This window comes from Antrostomus carolinensis, unplaced genomic scaffold, assembly GCF_000700745.2.
Source record: "Antrostomus carolinensis isolate BGI_N321 unplaced genomic scaffold, ASM70074v2 scaffold13753, whole genome shotgun sequence".
Taxonomy (NCBI): Eukaryota; Metazoa; Chordata; class Aves; order Caprimulgiformes; family Caprimulgidae; genus Antrostomus; species Antrostomus carolinensis.
The window spans coordinates 34,345-52,175 of NW_010305986.1; the positions used below are offsets into that span (position 1 = coordinate 34,345).

At 47.4% G+C, this 17,831-nt stretch overlaps 3 protein-coding genes across 3 annotated transcripts in view; 2 read left to right on the forward strand and 1 right to left on the reverse strand.

The window, feature by feature from the left end:
* MED12L (mediator complex subunit 12L) overlaps window positions 1–17,831 on the reverse strand; it is a gene marked incomplete at both ends in the record, with an annotated part of 118,865 nt that overhangs the window by 33,498 nt on the left and 67,536 nt on the right. The gene's annotated exons all lie outside the window — the stretch shown is intronic.
* Window positions 369–1,397, forward strand: P2RY12 (purinergic receptor P2Y12). The gene has a single exon (XM_029084276.1). The coding sequence runs from the start codon at window positions 378–380 to the stop codon at window positions 1,395–1,397; it is 1,020 nt and encodes a 339-aa protein (XP_028940109.1). The 5' UTR covers window positions 369–377.
* Window positions 4,748–5,791, forward strand: P2RY13 (purinergic receptor P2Y13). The gene has a single exon (XM_010164975.2). The coding sequence runs from the start codon at window positions 4,760–4,762 to the stop codon at window positions 5,789–5,791; it is 1,032 nt and encodes a 343-aa protein (XP_010163277.1). The 5' UTR covers window positions 4,748–4,759.

Genomic DNA, 17,831 nt, shown 5'->3' on the forward strand with positions numbered 1-17,831 from the left:
TGGTAGCAGCCTGCCAGCAGCTATTCCCAGGGACTGAGCAGGGCAGCGGGGGGAAAGCAGAGATCAGCTTCAAGGACCACAAAGAGAGGCTGAAGTAACACCACCGGGAGAGGCAGGCAGCCAGCCAGGCAGAAATACAACAAACGGGCATTCGATGCCCTTCACTCCAGCCCAGGGTCGTTAGATCTGCAGGCAGGAGGAGTTTCACTGCTGTTCCTGCCACACTAAGGAAGAAGCAGAAAGGGATGTTTCTCCCTCCTCCCTACACAAAATTAAAAGTAAACTGAAAAGGTTGAAGCCTTATGACAGGTACAACTCACAATTTCATTTTTTTTCTGTTTTGTTTTTACAGGGAGGGGTGCAAAGACAAAGTGCAAATGAAAGCCACAACCAACTTCAGCTACTCAAGAAACGACAGCAACTGCACTAGCGATAACAAAATTAGTCAAGTCATTTTTCCTTTGCTTTATCTAATTCTGTTCCTGGTGGGTATCACCATGAACAGCCTGGCAATGTGGGTCTTTTTCAAAATATCCAGTAAGTCCAATTTCATCATCTTCCTCAAGAACACTGTCATTTCTGACCTCCTCATGATCTTGACTTTTCCATTTAAAATCCTTAGCGATGCAAAGCTGGTGTCATGGGTACTGAGAGGATTTGTGTGCCAGGTCACCCAGGTTGTATTTTACTTCACCATGTACATCAGCATCTTGTTTCTTGGGCTAATAACTATCGATCGCTATCAGAAAGCCACGTCGCCGTTCAGAACAGCAACACCAAGGAGCCTTTTCAGTGCCAAGATCCTGTCCACAGCAATCTGGATATCAATGTTTGCTCTTTCGTTACCCAACATGATTCTAACAAACAAGAAGAGAACACCTAAGAATGTAAAAAAGTGTGCTCTCTTGAAATCCGAGTTTGGTTTAGTCTGGCACGAAATCGTAAACTACATTTGTCAACTCATCTTCTGGGTTAATTTAGCAGTGATAGTTGTGTGCTACATACTCATAAGTAAAGAACTGTACAAATCCTATAAAAGGACAAGAAGCACGGGACAGGCATCCAAAAAGACTGTAAATCTGAAGGTTTTCATCATTATCGCCGTGTTCTTTATCTGTTTCGTGCCATTCCACTTTACTAGAATCCCCTACACGCTGAGCCAAACACGAGACGTTTTTGAATGCTCTGCTCAGAACACCTTGTTTTACTTGAAAGAGAGCACACTGTGGCTGACATCACTAAACGCTTGCCTAGACCCATTCATATACTTCTTCCTTTGCAAATCATTTAGAAAGTCCTTGCTAGACACGCTGCGCAAGCACACGGCCTCGTCAGAACTCAGAGCACGGATGAAGGAGCAGAACGAAGGGGATGACACAGACGAGACGCCGCTCTAGAGCCAAGAGCTACCCACAGCCCTTCTCGGCCACATACATTTATTGGTGGGTGGAAGCAGCACCAATCCTGAGGAAGAATATCTAGAACTTCACCGACCTCTTTAGAAGCTGACCTACAGATGAAGCACGAGCACCCTGGAACCAACATCACTGGCTGCACAAATAGTGAAACTAGAAAGCTGGAATAAAACAAGTGCCAGCTGATCACAACCTCCACGCTTGTCAGAATTGCTGGCAAGAAGTCTGAACTTATAGTGGAGCTGTAAGGGAAAAATTAAAACAGAGTCATGAAATGCCACAGATGAGATTATGAGCTGCAAAAATTTTGCAGAAATAGCTTAACCTGGGCCTGAGTAAAGCCTGTGACAACACAAGACCTGGGAGATGCAAATAAAATCCACAGTAAATGTCCTTTTTAAATACAGGGAGATGTCACAATGTATGCAACTGGCAGACAAACAAATATAGGACATATGTAGACAAGATATTTATCTGTGCACATTTCTGGTAACAGAGTAATATTTTGCTTATCTCATTATATGCTTGTAATTCTTAATCCACTGACCCATAATTAATGGTTGCATGTCAGAGGAAATCATTTCATAACCAGACTTTATCTTGATGTGAGTTATGTCTTCAGATACTTCACCCTACTACATGAATAAACAAAAACGTACACTTTTATAGAGAACAATGTCTTATATTAGAAAATACAAAGGCTCAATTTAAATACTTAGATCTTACGGAAAGAAAGACTCGCAGTAAAATCTCTACTGATTACTAAGGGTGGCTTTTTTGCATTGTACAAAAAATTTAACCACTTCCCCTTTTTCACTTGGAAAAGTTGAAAAAACCCAGGGAAGTATTTTCAGGTACGTAACATTTTCAGGTATCATAACAACCAAAAAGATCCCAGGCTATTGTAACAAATTATGGTTCATTTATCATCCTGTGAAACAGCTCCAGTTCAGAAACACGTTTCACCATCAGGCAAGAGCTCAGTCCTGCCAAAAGCCGTTGCCTGCCCACCTCTGCACTACTGCCTGTGCATGCCGGGGCGCTGGGCGCCTTTACATCCGATATCCCATCTCCTAAAAAGTCAAAAGGCAGCTCACTTGCTTTAGCACCCAGCCTTTGAGTTCATGCAGCTCTCATAACCTGCCTGTACGAACTAAGTATTTTACAAACCGTTTCGTGCACAGCTTACGCTGGCACATGCGCCAACACTCGGGAACTGGGCTGCGCCGCAGAAAACTGGGCACCTTCACTTCCCTGGAACCAGCGCTGCGGGTCACCCCAGACCACGCTCTCCACAACCAGCCCCACAGGGCCCAGGACCATCAGCTCCTGCTGATGCCTGGAAGGGAAGCACGAGATGCTCCACTTCCACCCAACGCTCATTCCCCACATTTTTCACTCCTACACATGGAGCGAGAGTGGCAATTATCTGGCAGCTGCTTTTCCTGATCAGAGGAGCTGTTCAGACAAGAGATGCTCCAGCCACCTGCGCACCACAGAGTGGTCACTGGTAGGATACATGGACACACTCAGCCCCTGCCTCTTCCTGCTGGGAACAGCGTCAAGAGGTCAGTTTGGAAGAAAATGCAGAAGATGCTGCCTTGGACATCAGCCCTGGGGTACTGCAATGAACCTTCTCAGCCTTACATAGCCCTTGATGAATGAACAGAAGTTGGGTCAGGCAGCTAGGGACGTGTCACACTGATGACAATGGTGACCTTCACCCTGGTCATCCTCAAGGCTCTCTGCCAGCCACCTCACACCGACATCAGCACACACATTAACCAAAACACACGTTCTAATGCACAAACTTATTGGCAATACAGCTGCAGCCTGGGAACCTCAAAAAGCAATCCATGTCTGGCCACAAAGGGTGGCCTGAATGTGAGCCATTTCCCACACAGCAGCAAGCACGGAGCCAGAACCCCAAGTGACATCAGTTGACAGGAAAATATCAGCCTAATCACAGGACTCAGTTAAACTTACACAAAAAGCTCTGCTTACAGAGAAATGCACTGGATTCTGACTTTATACGCAACAGACACACCACAAATACAAAGCATACCATGTAGCGGCACCAGAAAGTGGCTGTAACCAGCACATCCTATCACCCGGCCACGCTGACGCCAAAATAAACCAGAAATCCCATTTTGGAGATCAGAAGTCAAGTTCAGGTCCATGTGTCAATATTAACAAGCTAGAGAGGAAGGGGATACTTTCTGAGTACATCAGCGCACACGATTTTGTCACCAAGTAACCGACTGCAAGGCGGCTCTGAGCAGAGTTTCTGGTCACACATTTGACAACGACTAGTGCTGTCCAGAACAGGGGAATTCACACACACAGACAAGAACTTGGAGCAACATTTGAGGATTACCCTGGAAAGGTGTCAGGAAACACTCTGATCGTTCATCCCACATCTCTAAAGAAGTCAAATCATGACAGCACAGCATAGGTGCCATCAGGTCTGTCCCACACCAACAAAAAGCCAGAAAAGGTGCCTGCCTTGATGGATATGGTCATCTTCTTTCTTTACTGGCACAGGAGAAGGTAGTGTACTTTCTGACAGAGAGCAAAAGGAAGACAGAAAAGCAACAGCAAACACGATTAACTAACTCAGGCAATACATGAAAATGAGGAAGGAAACAACACACCAAACCAACAGAAAAAGTCTCATTTTTCTACACATTTCCCCATTCCTAATACTTTGCTCGAGGCTTCTGTCTGCAGCGGAACAGCAGATGAACCGGAGATAACCAAAGACCCCTCTCTGAAACAGCGGCTGCCAGGTTTGCTCAGGTACTTGTGTGATTGCAGCGTCCACGTGGTGTGATGGGGCACTTGGGCACGTGGCTTTCAGATGTGAGAGACTGATAACCAGCAGTGTGCATCTTATCTCAAAAATGTTACTTAAATCTGTGCTGAGAAAGGAAAAACATTGTGTGCTTGGTAAGAAATACCAGAAGTCGCTACCCCAGAAGCACCTTGCTTTGGGGCCACAGCTGTAAAATTTCTATTCTGTGTTAAAATACATTTCCATGTAAGGACAAATGGTGCTCTAGGTAATCTGCTGTTATACCTTGCTATGTCATCTTAGGTGCCTGTCATGAATATACACCATTTTAACTTTTCATTAGCCATTAGTTTGTAAGCAACTTAAAACTTAGGCAAAGACTTAGATTTTCTATGAACTAGGAGAGAAACTGGTCACTATTTAATGCACGTTAAGGTTTTGTGTTTATTTCTGTAAACCTGCTAGTCACTGTAAGAGACATTTAATTTTAAATACAGAACATTAAGTTTTATGTTTTCTTTCTCCTTTTCACCCAAGCCTATTTCAAACAATGGGAGAATTTGCAAACGAGAGTGTTGTCAGTAACTCCACTGGAGCACCTTCCTCCGCACAGTGCCACCGGGACACCACGGTCACCCACCTGGTCTTCCCAGTCCTGTACACGCTCGTCTTCCTTCTGGGACTCGTGCTGAACTGCCTGGCTGTCTGGGCTTTCTTCCATATCCCAAGCACATCAACTTTCATTGTCTACCTGAAAAATATCTTAATTTCTGACTTTATAATGACCCTGATGCTCCCTCTGAAAATCCTGACGGACTCTGGCCTGGGACCGTGGCAACTCAAAGCCTTTGTCTGTCGCTTCTCAGCTGTAGTATTTTATGAGACCATGTACATCAGCATAGTGCTACTGGGTCTCATCGCTTTTGACAGATTTCTCAAGATTGTGAGACCTTTTGGGAAGTTCTGGGTGCAAAACCTGACCTCAGCAAAGATCCTGGCAGGTCTGGTCTGGCTCTTCTTCTTTGTTCTCTCTCTGCCTAACATGATCTTGACGAGCAAGAAAGCAACACCTCAATCCGTGAAGAAGTGTGCCTCGCTGAAGAATTACTTGGGACTCAAATGGCACGAAATCGTCAATTATATCTGTCAGTTTGTCTTCTGGACTGTTCTCATCCTCATGCTTCTCTTTTATATAATTATTGCCAAAAAGGTATACGAGTCTTATAAAAAAACACAGAAGAAAGACAACAAAAGTGAAAAAAGGATCAAGGGGAAAGTATTCATCATTTTTACCGTGTTTTTCTTATGCTTTGCCCCTTTTCATTTCAGCAGAGTTACCTACACGCTGAGTCAAACGACCACCCGAATGGACTGCCGCTTGCAGAACCAGCTCTTTGTTGCAAAAGAAAGCACTCTGTGGCTGGCTACCACAAACGTCTGCATGGACCCCCTGATATACATGTTCTTGTGCAAACCATTTGTAGAAAAGATCCTATGCAGGAGAGTGAAGACATTTCAGAAAGCAGTTCACACAAACCCAAAAACCGAGCTGGACACACGAACATCTGCTACTGATTCTTGATCCTGCAGCTTTACACTCTCCAGTCCCTGCGTATTCATAGAGAAGTTAAAAAATAGTTTGTTTTACTTCTGCTGTAGAAAATGAAAGGGTGGTTGTACTGTAATATTAATACTTAATAAAAGCAGTAAAATGGATTTCCCGGCTTATGCTCGCTGCTCAGCCTAACCAGGCAAAAAGCTGTCACTGGCAAAAAACTGCTGGCCCTGCGCTAACAGCGACCTTCCCCCCGAGCTGTGCTCTCACCGACACCACGGCCGGGGTCCAAAGCTGCGGGAGCCCAGCGTGCCCCAGCTCAGCCACAGCACAGCCGTGCTCCCACCGCAGGGATCGGTATCGCCACTGAGTCACTCGAGCGGTGTCACAGCCACAGCCACACCGGTCCAAACAGAAACGCAGCGCTGATGATGCAGAAACTAACACTGAGAGGTCTGTAGCCTCGCGTTGCTCTGCTGGTTCTGCACACAGAACATGGGTTTTTTGATTCGGTCACTCCATCGTGTCCACCTCACAGAATACAGACAAACTGTATGAATTAAAATACCTTCATATAACTTAATAATCTACAGAATAACTCCATTGGCTTCAAACAAAAAACCTTACTTAACACTTAAGCAGTTTACTGACTGTGGCTGCTTCTGAGGACAATAGAGCTTTATTTGGGTTTAAAACCCAGAGCTGTGGACTTTGTCAGTAATTCTTACTCTGGGTGTCAGCTCAGCTGGCACGGCACAGCACAGGGCAGGGAAGAGGAGGAGCTGTCCTTGACAGAGGGAAGGACACGGTCCCTCCCACCTCTCTCACACGTAATCACTTTCCCACCACCTACGCTGTTTCACCATCCTTCCCCTCCACTCCCAGCGGGGACTTTGGCGGAGGAGGCAGTTGGCAATACCCCAGCCCCCCCCGACCACACCGCTCATCCAGCCCAGGGAAGTACCCAGCACCGCTTCCCCCATGAAGGGCACCCCAGACCCGTGCAGCAGTCACCCCTACCCTACCATTCACCACACAGAGATGTCCCCCTTGGTGGCACATTCACCCTTCCCAGTCCCAACAACAGGCAAAGAGAAGGCAGCAAACAACAGCCTAACCCTCCCCATCCAGAAAAACCCCTCTGCGCCCGGCTCACCGCACCACTGGCAGGGCTCTCCCTCAGCTGTCCCACAGGGAAGTCCAAACGGATTGTGCCAAAGAGAAACCGCTTTCTAACCCTAAATCCTGGGATTTGTGTCTTTATTAAAGAGATACCAATCATTTATTGACTCCAACTCTACAAAGTATACTAAAGAAATGGTTAAACTCACCTTAGCCCCCAGCAATGCCTCCTCGCGTCCCAACCAACACGTTCCTACTGCTCCGTGTCCCCCAACACCCGCCAGCCCAGAGGACGCACCACACGCTGCTCAGGTGACTGCGCCGCTGAACTGGCCTCAGGGAAAGCACAACTCGCTCCCTTCCACCAGCCCTGTCACCTGCTGTAACTCCTGTCACCCCTCCTGCCCTGACACTCATCTCCTGCTGCTCTGTGACACTGAACTGTGAGAGTCCCCAGGACCCTGCTGAAAAAACACGTCCCTTATTAACAAACTTCACTTCTTCTCAAGCTCTCCTGCTAGCTTTATGCCTTCTCACACCTGCCTGCTTGGATTACCACTTGATTGCTATTTTTAGAAATTAAATATTTCCAGCAGACTAATACAATCACCCAGGTTGCTCCATACAGCCAGATTTTTCCAAAGCTGTTTTAGATTACTGTGCATTAATTGCATCTGCCTTTGGGATTCCCCAGCCTCTGCCACACAGGTAGATCTACGTCTTATTTAGCAATTTCTACTCAGGGTATCTCTCCACCAGGCACGTTACATACTTTCCATAACTGCAACACCCTTTTACCACTGGAAACTGAACTAATCCTTAACCAGCTTCCAGGTGGTTTCAAACTTCCCTATAAATCAACATTATCTCAAACAGGGTTTTCCTCTCAGGATTAAATGCTGTTCAGGAATTAATTCCTCTCTCCCCACACACATACGGTGTTTAACAGGATTAACTTAGCTACTTTAATAAAAATAAATATATTAATTTCTTAGCTGCTAAAATAGTCACCACTTTAGCAACTGCTTAAATAAATGTACGAGGAGTCTGAAAACGTTTCACTAAGCCTGTTGACATAGCAGGGCAATTAATGTAGTGACCAGAGCTAAACACGGGGAGAAGGTGGTTTGTAAATGAGCTGTGACCTTCCACCAGACCGGTGCCCACGGAAATGGGTGCTGCTTGACCTTGGGTCATACTAGGGAAGAATTCAGCACAAAACCTTGCAGTGCAGTCCTCCCTCTTCCAAAAGAGCCACAGCTAACACCGAGGTCCCAGGACTCTCAGCACAAACTGACATCCAGCTCTGGATTTAAAAGTGGAACTCTGGCCCATTTTTGTCGTTATTACAGAAAAAAAGAGTGTAACATAAGATGAACAACATGGCAATGATGAACTAGGAAAATGCTGAAGAACAGAAAACTTATTCCACCATGGAAGTATTTTTATTTTCTCGCAATCCAGGGCTCACTTAGCGCTGAGCACACACACGTACTGGCAGCACACGCAGTTAAGCGCTAAGAGCCTGCTTGGAAGGGTGGGTGTAACCACAACATGGGCTGAGTTGCTCCTCAAATAAGGGGTGTGCCAAAGGTTTCAGAGGAGCCTTAATCATCTGTTTTTCAGCTGCTGCTTCTTAGGTAGGTAAAAGGGAGCCAGAGTTACCAAATTCTGTAGCAGAGAAATTGCAAGTGACTGCAAGGACAGGACATCTGGGTGATCCACTTACAGAAAACAATGTCCTCTAAATTCTAACATTTGGGATTTTGTGCTTTTTCCTGCACGGTTTTAAATCCCTGCCTCCAGATGGAAGCAAGAATCGTAGCAGTTAAAGTGCCTCAAAGTTTAGGTTGCTGGTTTTTAAGCCTCAAAAAAAGTAACCAAAGCAGTATTTAATATTTTACACCTGACCCAAATCAAGACATGTTTCGAGAACAGAGTTCCCTCAGAGTCGAGGAAGCCATCAGCCTAGACCACAGGTAGGGAGTACCAGCAGCTCACCATAGAAAGCTGCTTTTCTGGAGTCCCCCAATTTCTTCAGTGCAGCCAAGGAATTTCTGTAATTCAGTAAAATTTACCAGCGTGCTTGATACAACAGTCGCCATTTTCCAAATCTGATTTTTCTCCCAACTTAACTTGACGAGGCTGGTACTGACACTTGGGAGCTGCTGAGAGCAAGGGCTGCTGCTCCCCGACCCAGCAGCTGCACAAGGCAGAGCAGACCCGTGTAACATTCCCACCTTACGGTGCTGCCTCCAGCCCATCACCGCACGAGGCAGCGGTGGGGCTTCTCCTTTCCACTCCCAAATGTTCATCCGCTCCCCTCGTCTACACTCCAGACCAGCAGCAGACAACCCAGAAACGGGAAAACTGGCACCAGGCCTCAAACTTGTTCAGGCAAATGAACCTTATTCCAGGCTCCTGTGGTCCAGGATTCAGGCAAAAACTGTTGACTCTTATTCTAAACATTTTTACAGGTCGTTGGGTTCCTAAGAGGGGAAGTATAGGGCCCAAGGCAGTCGAGTTTTGTAGGAAATCAATCTTATTTGTGTACACAAAGGCTTACATATATTTCTTGGTATTTTTTACTTTACTTACATTTCAGAAGAAGGAAATGTGTTGTACCTTTGCCTAACACACACATCATCTAGCCTTCCCGATTTTGTACCTGACTGCCTCTCCTCAGAGGGACAGAAAGTTAATTCCTGAATGCCTAAAGACAAATTGTGCGCTTCATACCTGTCCTGACCCTCTGGCACAGCGACACACATCCCTCCACCAAGGCTCCTACAACCCTGAGTACTGAGAAAGCTCTCATAACGTACAGCAGTGCTCCAATTAATTAGAAATGCAAAACAATGATTTGCATCACGAACAGGAGCTGGGAAGCCGAGTCGAGCAACCAAGATATCACCCGTATGAGGACACAGAACTGCACAGAGCCAGCACGTGAAAACTAAAGGCACTAGAACAGACCTGAGTCTGCAGACAGGATCAGCCAGCCCAGGTGTGTAACTTCAGGTTACCTGTCAACAAAATGTGAGGAACCCAAGGACAGAGGGAGAAAAGAAATGAGCTTTTTAAAAGTCAGCTCTTCATTAGCTCCTTTGCTCCCTCCTTCCCCTCTAGCGACAGCCATCACAACAGTGATGGGAGGAAACCACACAAGGGAAGGGAAGGGAAGGGAAGTGTCAAACTCTCGCAAGACTCTTCCCCTGACAGAAGCACCTCCATCCTGCACACCTGACTGCAGAGTGCTGGAGGAATCCTCCTGGTCCTGCAAGCTCTGATCCTGCTACCACTTCACTATGTTTGAAAAAAAGAAAAAGCCAGTCTCATCTATTACCCAGGTGGCTAATCTGCTTTAAAAATAACCCCGCACTTTGTATTGCTAAATATGATAGTACAGGAGTTTTAGAGTGAAGCAACACAGTAATTGTTGTAATAACGTTGTTCAGGTTATTATGAAATCTGAGAATTGCTCTTTAATCACCAGAATACAAAAAGGGACATCCAGCCTTTAAATAATGTGAACAATAGTAAAGTTATAGGTTAGCTTTCAGCCTCTCTTTACATCAGAGCTTTGCACTTCTTTCACACTGTTTTTACGACAAGCTCCACAGCATTTCCTTCTCATGTGCTGGCTAGTCCTGACTTGCGCCAGCCTGAGAACAGCCAGACAACACGTCTGAATTAAAAGCCTGCTAGGGGATGCTGTGACAGTGGTTTCTAACCCATTAAGTTTTACTGACGCAACAAAATACAGAGATTTTAAAGAAAAATTAATGTGCCATTGCACCACATTTAACAACCAAAAAAACCACATTCTCCTGTAGATTTTATGAATCTATTTATTATTTGGCTACTGTTAAACTTTTGTGTGTACACTCCATTCACAGAGTACCAGCTATTAAACACTCAGGTCTCTGTAAGAAATTAAATTACATTTTTTAAACATCTCATTTCTTCCCTTCTTCCCCACAACATGTCCTGCAGTGCTGTTTCTTAGACTCCAGCATTAGAAGTGCCTGAAGAACAACAGCAAAATCAAATCATAACGCACTGTCGTTTAAATGAATTCCCCCAAATTCTCACAAGGAAGGAGAAGAGTCTAACCCCAAAATCAGCACAGAATTTGCACAGCACCCTGTCCTCAGGTAAAGGAGATGATGCTGGAAGTCAGCCAGAGAGCTCAAAGTACGAGGCCCATCTAGAGCCTGACGAGCAAAGGCAGATATTCTCATCGCTCTGGAGCCTCCCAGCTCCCGCAAGCACTGGAGAAAGGGCAGGACAAACAGCCTTGTACGTTCCCAGAGGAAGGACGAGGTCTCCACTTAATGGAGAACAAAGACAGTGATTTACAGAGATGGGGGAGAAACACCTTAAAAGAGATGCAATGCTGAGAAATGGAGCTGTTTGCACGGCCGCGTGGTGGGCTGTACCCGAGCTGCACTAACTGATGATAGCACTTACCGCCGCACCCCAGGGTGGCTCTGGCTGCCCTCCACGGGATAACTTCTCAGCTCAGAGGAGCAGCCTGCAAGGCCATCAGTCAGGCACATACTCCTGTCTCACACAGGCTCCACGCAGAACAGAGAACCAGATCACCACAAGTAATGTTAGGGTGGAAAATGACTGAAAGCCACCTAAGAGGTCAACCCTCAGAAGACTGGAAGGACAAACAGCAGGCACCATTAGTCTAGAAACAAGACAAGAAGTTGAGGGGGGAACAAAACATGAGCAGCTGCGAAACACTGGAGCACAAGGGACAGCTGGAAGGTGGTGAAATGGTGGCTGGCACACACTGTCCTATGCAGCCACGTGCAAGGTCTGAGAGACACAGAGACGTCATCAAGTCTCCTCTCCCTAACTGCAGAAGAAACCTTCTCCATCCTTGGGTGACACGACGTGTGCACTCCAGCACGTGCATGCAACAGGGACCACCCTTTAATGTCAGAATACCCAGCTCCTGAGATCAGTTTTGCAGCTTAAAGCTAAAAACAAGACAGAAGTGTAACACATGTTCACGTTCCCGCTGGCTTCATTTGCATCATGTTTTGCCTTGCAAAAGCTGGTCTTCAAAGATGAGCCCTGTCAGAAGTCTCCTACAGTCAGGGACTGTACCTGATTCCAGGGAGAGGTCCTGAGGCAAGTGGGAATTTTACAGTCTGCCCACCAGCAGAAATGTGGAAATTAGCCCAGGGCCCCCGCACAGGGGCCAGAGGAAGCTGTTCCTCACGACAGGGAGGCAGCTGGTAGGTCCTGCTCTGCCTCCAGGCAGTTGTCAAGGACACCTATGTGGAAGGCTGCCCAGCCTCAGAAGAAGGGGCTGGGGACTCAGTCCTTCAGATCTTTGAGGAAAAAAAGGAAAAAATGTCTATGGAGACGTCCAGGCAGAAGAGACAGCACAGTTTGAGAAAACTGACCTGCAGCCATTGTTCTCGGAGCACTAAGATTATTTCTTTATTTTCTCCTAAAGATTTAGTGAGGGAGATATAGATGTGCTTTCTTTTTAAGGCACCAGCAAAAATGGGAAATTAACTGCTTCATCCTCTGCTGACAGGAAGCAAAGTTTTGTCCTAATATAATTACTGCCACGATTATTTCAATGCTCTTAAGGCATTAAATTATCTTACTGTAAATCTGTGCACACCCAGGACCACTGACAGCAGGACAGCAAGAGCCAGCAGGCTCAGAGTCCTCCCCACACCATGGCAGTAAAAAGCACGCAGCAAACACACAGTCTAGTCATTTTACCTGAAATATTTAGTAACAGACTTAACATTTTGCTTTCAGCCTACATGCTATTTAGAAGAGAGGATCTGATGAAAGCACATTGAAGATGTCTAAATATAGTCAAATTAACAATTGACATGATAATCTCGACTAGCAGATATTTGCATCCATCCAGCACAAGATTTTTCAATATCACATTAAATTCGCCTTCACCCTGCAGACAGAGCTGTATTAACCAAGAGGCAGAGGCACGGCGGCGCAGGCTGCTGGAAAACACAAGTGCAGCGTTTGCAGCCTCTGCTGCCTTTAACAGGCACTAACCCACCTCTCAGGTGAATCACTGTCTGCGTCCCGCGCGCCCGAGCTGCTCCGGAGCCAGGAAGTGAGCGGGAGCGCGGCGCTCACCTACCCTGGCATGTGAGTCATTCCCAGGAATGAGAAAGCCAGTTGCTCCAGTTGCTCCTGGCCAGGGGAATTTTGACTCTCTGATCAGGTATCGCAAAAAAAGCCATCGGAAGCAGAAAAGTTTACTTCCAGATATGGTTTCTTTAACTACCTTATCGCAAGAAGTACTCTCACACCTACTGTAGTTGCAAGATGCATTTTGGAGGAGTCTAAGGCGCTTTCGAGATGCAGCTCAGAGACAAGTGGAAGGCGACAATGGTGACAGGTAAGTGATCTTTGAGCCTCTGAAAAGCGCTTGATAAGTTGTTCTGTGAATGTTGCTCTTAATCACCCTCAAGTGAAAAGAAAGCAGGAATTAAGATACCGTTGCTGAAAACCAGACTTGGAAGCATAAACTGAATATCAGATTAATTAAAAGTGTGGAAAGTTCTTGAAATAGCGTGACTTTGCTAACCTTTTGTTCATCCAACAGTAAAGGTTATTCATTATCTTTTTCCCAATGGCAAAAAAGTGTTTTTTTTCTAATAATTTCTTTTAAGATATGAATCGTAGTGCAGGAAGGTTCATGGTTTCAATAACTCACTTGCTGATAGAGCTTACTTCATATCAAGTAAGGTTCAGTAACTAAAACATCTGAATTTGGTATAGAAGGGTTGTACCTGTATTCCTTTTCACCTTTTTCAGTGAAGGAAAGCATACGTGAATTCTCTTAATTATATTACACAGAATAAAGGTTCTCTTCCTTCATACTTCACTCAGATCATGTTAAAACTTGTCACGTTCACTGGAAAAACCACATAGCTCTGAACAAGCAACTTACAAACCATCCGTCTGATGAGTCTCAGAGTCTGAGAAATACATAGGGCATTTTCAAAACCTCTGTCATATAAGGAGTATTTTAGATTGGAAAGGTTATTCTCAGTTACCAAGAACTAAAAGTAGCCGTGCAGTTACAGTTTTTGTATGTTAGAAAATGACTTGCCTCTTGTGCAGTACAGACGGGAGACGTGTGCCTTCCCATTACGTATGCTTGGTCTGGGAACTCTGGGTCCGTTTCACACTTTTTTCCATCCTTTTAAAGGAGATTCTGCAATCTTCCTTTAAAAAGGGAAACCAGGAAACTCGGGGAAGCATTCAGCTGGTGTCACTGACTCACTCCGAGAGGAACAGGCCCCAGATCCCATGGGAGCCGCCAGCATTCCTCTGGTCAGGAGCCCACTCCGGTGGGCACCTCGCTCTCTGGGGAGGCAGTCAGCTCAGGCACCAGCCAGACCTTCTCCTCCCTCCCCACTCCACGGGGAGAGGGAGCTGGCAGCGCCTGGGGACAACCCTTGGAGTGGAGGACGTGGGACAGCCCTTGCAGGATGGAGAGGAGAGCAGGGGAGGGAGGGAGGCTGAGGGGCGCAGGGACCTCAGAACAGAACGCATCTGTTTGCATTAGGGGTGTGTGAGAAGAAAGAAGCAAATTTTCAGCAGCACCAGCTGCCGGTTCCTCCTCCCTCCGCGCAGAGCGTTGCCTTTCCCAGCTCAGCCCTGCTGTCTCACCCTGCGCTCCCCTCCCGAGCTGCCGGGGCACCCCCGGGGCAGGGAGGGAGCGGGGAGACCAGCTCGCCCAGCCCCTGCACCCCGCAGCCCGTCATGCACCAGCACACACCCGCGCCGGGTGCTGGAGCACCAGAGCTCCCGGGGTGCTGGGGTGTTGGGAGCCACATGGATCCCAGGAGCATGGCTGAGTCAGGAAGACACCCTGGGAGGGCGGCCAGACAGGGAACGAGCACCGGGAGGGTGGCAGCAAAGCACAGTCTGGAGTTTGTCTGACGCTGAAGCAGCCCTTCGGAGGCCTAATGCTCCTTCTCCTCCCACCACACGTAGCCCACGATGGGATATATCCAGGAACAACTGAAGGGGGAAGCTCCTTCTCCTCTTTGTAGGACAAGTCACTTGCTCACTACCACCGAGTAAAGCTCAGAAAGACTTACTCTTTGACCAAGTGAGCCCTAGGAAAGGCCAGTCCAGACATCTGCAGTAAGACTGTGGCATTAAACCTGGAGTGTGCAACTTTTATTAAAAGTTTGGAATGAAGTGAAAATGCGCCTGACAAACCAAAAGCTACGGACCCACCATCCTGCTGTCAGGGCTCCGCAGAAAACCAGGCTGCAAGAGACACTAACCCCAGTGCTGCCAAGAAAGCAACAGAGGAAGTCAGCAATATCAATTCCTACATTTCAATGGTCTTAATCCTTCCCAGCATAAAAAGTCACAGTACCTTCTTTAAAAAAAAAAAAAAAGGAAAAAAAGAAAAAACAAAACAACTCGCATCCTCAATGATCAAAAGCAGGTTTCCACATCTGACCAACAATGAACCTCATAGGAAACACTACAATGACTACTAGTTCTTGTTTTCCCTTAAAAAAATGTTGGTGACACATCGAAGTGGCAACTGATGATGAACAGTATAAATCAGGTTTATATCACCTTCACGGCAGCAGCAGCTTCTGCCACTGTAGAGGGAGCAGCCAAGAGCTGGCAAGGCAGTGGGGCCAGCGAAGAGCAGCAGCTCTCCACAGCCGACAGCCTGAAACCCTGCCCAGGATTCGCGGTCCCTCTGTTTCCGAGAACAGCAGACAGTGTGGGGACTCTCCAGGCTGCTCGTGAAAAATCAAGGTTGCACCAGGCTGAACTTCTCCCAACCATACCCCAAAATCCCCACATCCTTTTCCTTCCTCTTGGAAACAGTGCTGTTGCTGCGAGCAGCTGATGTGTCAATTGTGTCGCAGCGATACGTACTGAGCACGAAAAGACCCAGCAATGAGGATTTTTGTCCTTTGTGCGATGCGAATTAGAAATGCACGTTAAAAAAAAATCAACAGAAATTGTTTCAATACAAAGTACAACTCCTAAAAGTGAGACTGGAGTTACTTAACATTTTAAATGGCACAGTCTACATGCAGGTACGAATAGTATTTTTTTCCCCCCATGAGGTATTTTTTCACAGTATCCCCTGTAGCATTTGAGAGACGTGACAGATGCACAACAGCCAGAGTCACACGGGATGAAGGTGCAACGGGATCAATCATGCACCTTCATTCTTTTTTCTTTGCGACCCAGACAACACCTTGACTGGTTTTAAACTTTAATTATGAGCTTTTTAACTTCATGTTTTTCATTGCATAATACCGATAACCAAACCCAAAAGCTAGTATTTTCAGCGAAAAGCTCCAGCAAATCCACCCTGACACCACGAGAGCCTTTGCCATGCGGGCGTGGAGCCGAGCGAGGCCTCTCGGGAGGAGCAGAGCGGGGAGCGGCTGCGGGGCACCCGGCTCTGCCGAGCCGAGCAGCGCCTGCCTCCTCGCCTGCCCCGCAGCCAGCTCCTCTGGAAGGAGCTCCAGACCACCCAGGCACCACAGGCTGGAACTTCAGAAACAGTTTTTGCTTTTTGCCCAAACTCTTTTAGATTTAAAAGACTATGACTTTGGGATAATAAAGCAGCTGGGTAAGTAAGGAACAGGCTGTGGAACTGAAGGGTGATTAACAGACGAAGATTTCCACGTGCCGAGAACAGAGCGCCTGAACACACCAGCACAACAGGAACAGAAAGGCTGGGAGAGAAGCTTGTGAAGAGGTTAAAAGAGGGAAAAGTTGAAGTTATTTTGGAGAAATACATGTAAATGTGAGCCTGCTTCCAGCCTGCCCCTTGGAAGCGGAGACTAGAAACGTGACCTGGTGAGAGATTAAAACTGTGTCTTCCAAGCAGCTAAAGAACTGTAATCCAGTCAGATGGAAACGGGACAAAGTTTGCAAAGACACCAAAGTGGGAGGAGCAGCTGATACCCCAGGGGGTCGTGCTGCCATCCAGAGGGACCTCAGTGGGCTGGATATACAGGTCAACAGGAACCTCATGCAGTTCAGGAAGGAGAAGTGCCAAGTCCAGCCCCCTGCACCAGGACATGCTGGGTGCCAGCTGGAGAGCAGCTCCATGGAGAAAGACCTGGTGGACAAGGTGAACAGGAGCCAGCAGCCGGTCCTGACAGCAAAGCAGGACAGAAGCCACCCAGGCTGCCCTCGGCAAAACACTGCCAGTGGCTCGAGGGAGGTGACCCATCCTCCCAGCCCAGCACTGCCAGGGCACCCCGCAGCACTGGCTCCAGCTCTGGGCTCCCCAGTACAAGAGACATGGACATACTGGAGCCCAGCACAGGGCCACAGAGATGACTAACATACTGGAGCATCAGATGTGCTGGGGGGTTGAGAGATCTGGGAGTGCTCAGCCTGGAGAAGAGGCGGCTCAGGAGTATCTTATCAGTGTGCACAAACACCTGCGGGACGGTGAGGAGAGGAGGGAGCCAGGCTCCTGCCACCATGCCCAGTGCCAGGGCAGGAGCACAAACTGGCACACAGGAGGCTCCCTAACACAAGTTTTTTGGGTTTGGTTTGGGGTCTTTTTAGAGGGTGTTCAAGCCCTGGAACAGGTTTCCTGGAGAGGTTGTGGAGTCTCCATCCTTGGAGATACTCACCACTTGACCAGAGATGGTCCTGGCCAGGCAGCTGTAGCTGATGCTGCTCGGAGCAGGGAGCGGGAGCTGGTGAACGACTGCAAAAGACACTGTCAGGAAGGACTAAAAGGCTGCAGGAGGAGGGTAAGCGGACAGCAGTGAGCAGGCGGTGGTGCTGGGGCAGAGGCCAGGACCGTGCTGCTCAGACCCTCAGGACTGCCACCCACACCCACCCCCACCGAGAGCGCTGCCCGTGGAAGCCGCGTCTTGCACGGCGTGTTCTGGATGGGGGCTCACAGGAAGCAGCT

What these genes read in the sequence shown, in the direction of transcription:
- P2RY12 (XM_029084276.1), top strand. Translation starts at nt 378, where the DNA reads ATGAAAGCCACAACCAACTTCAGCTACTCAAGAAACGACAGCAACTGC.
- P2RY13 (XM_010164975.2), top strand. Translation starts at nt 4,760, where the DNA reads ATGGGAGAATTTGCAAACGAGAGTGTTGTCAGTAACTCCACTGGAGCA.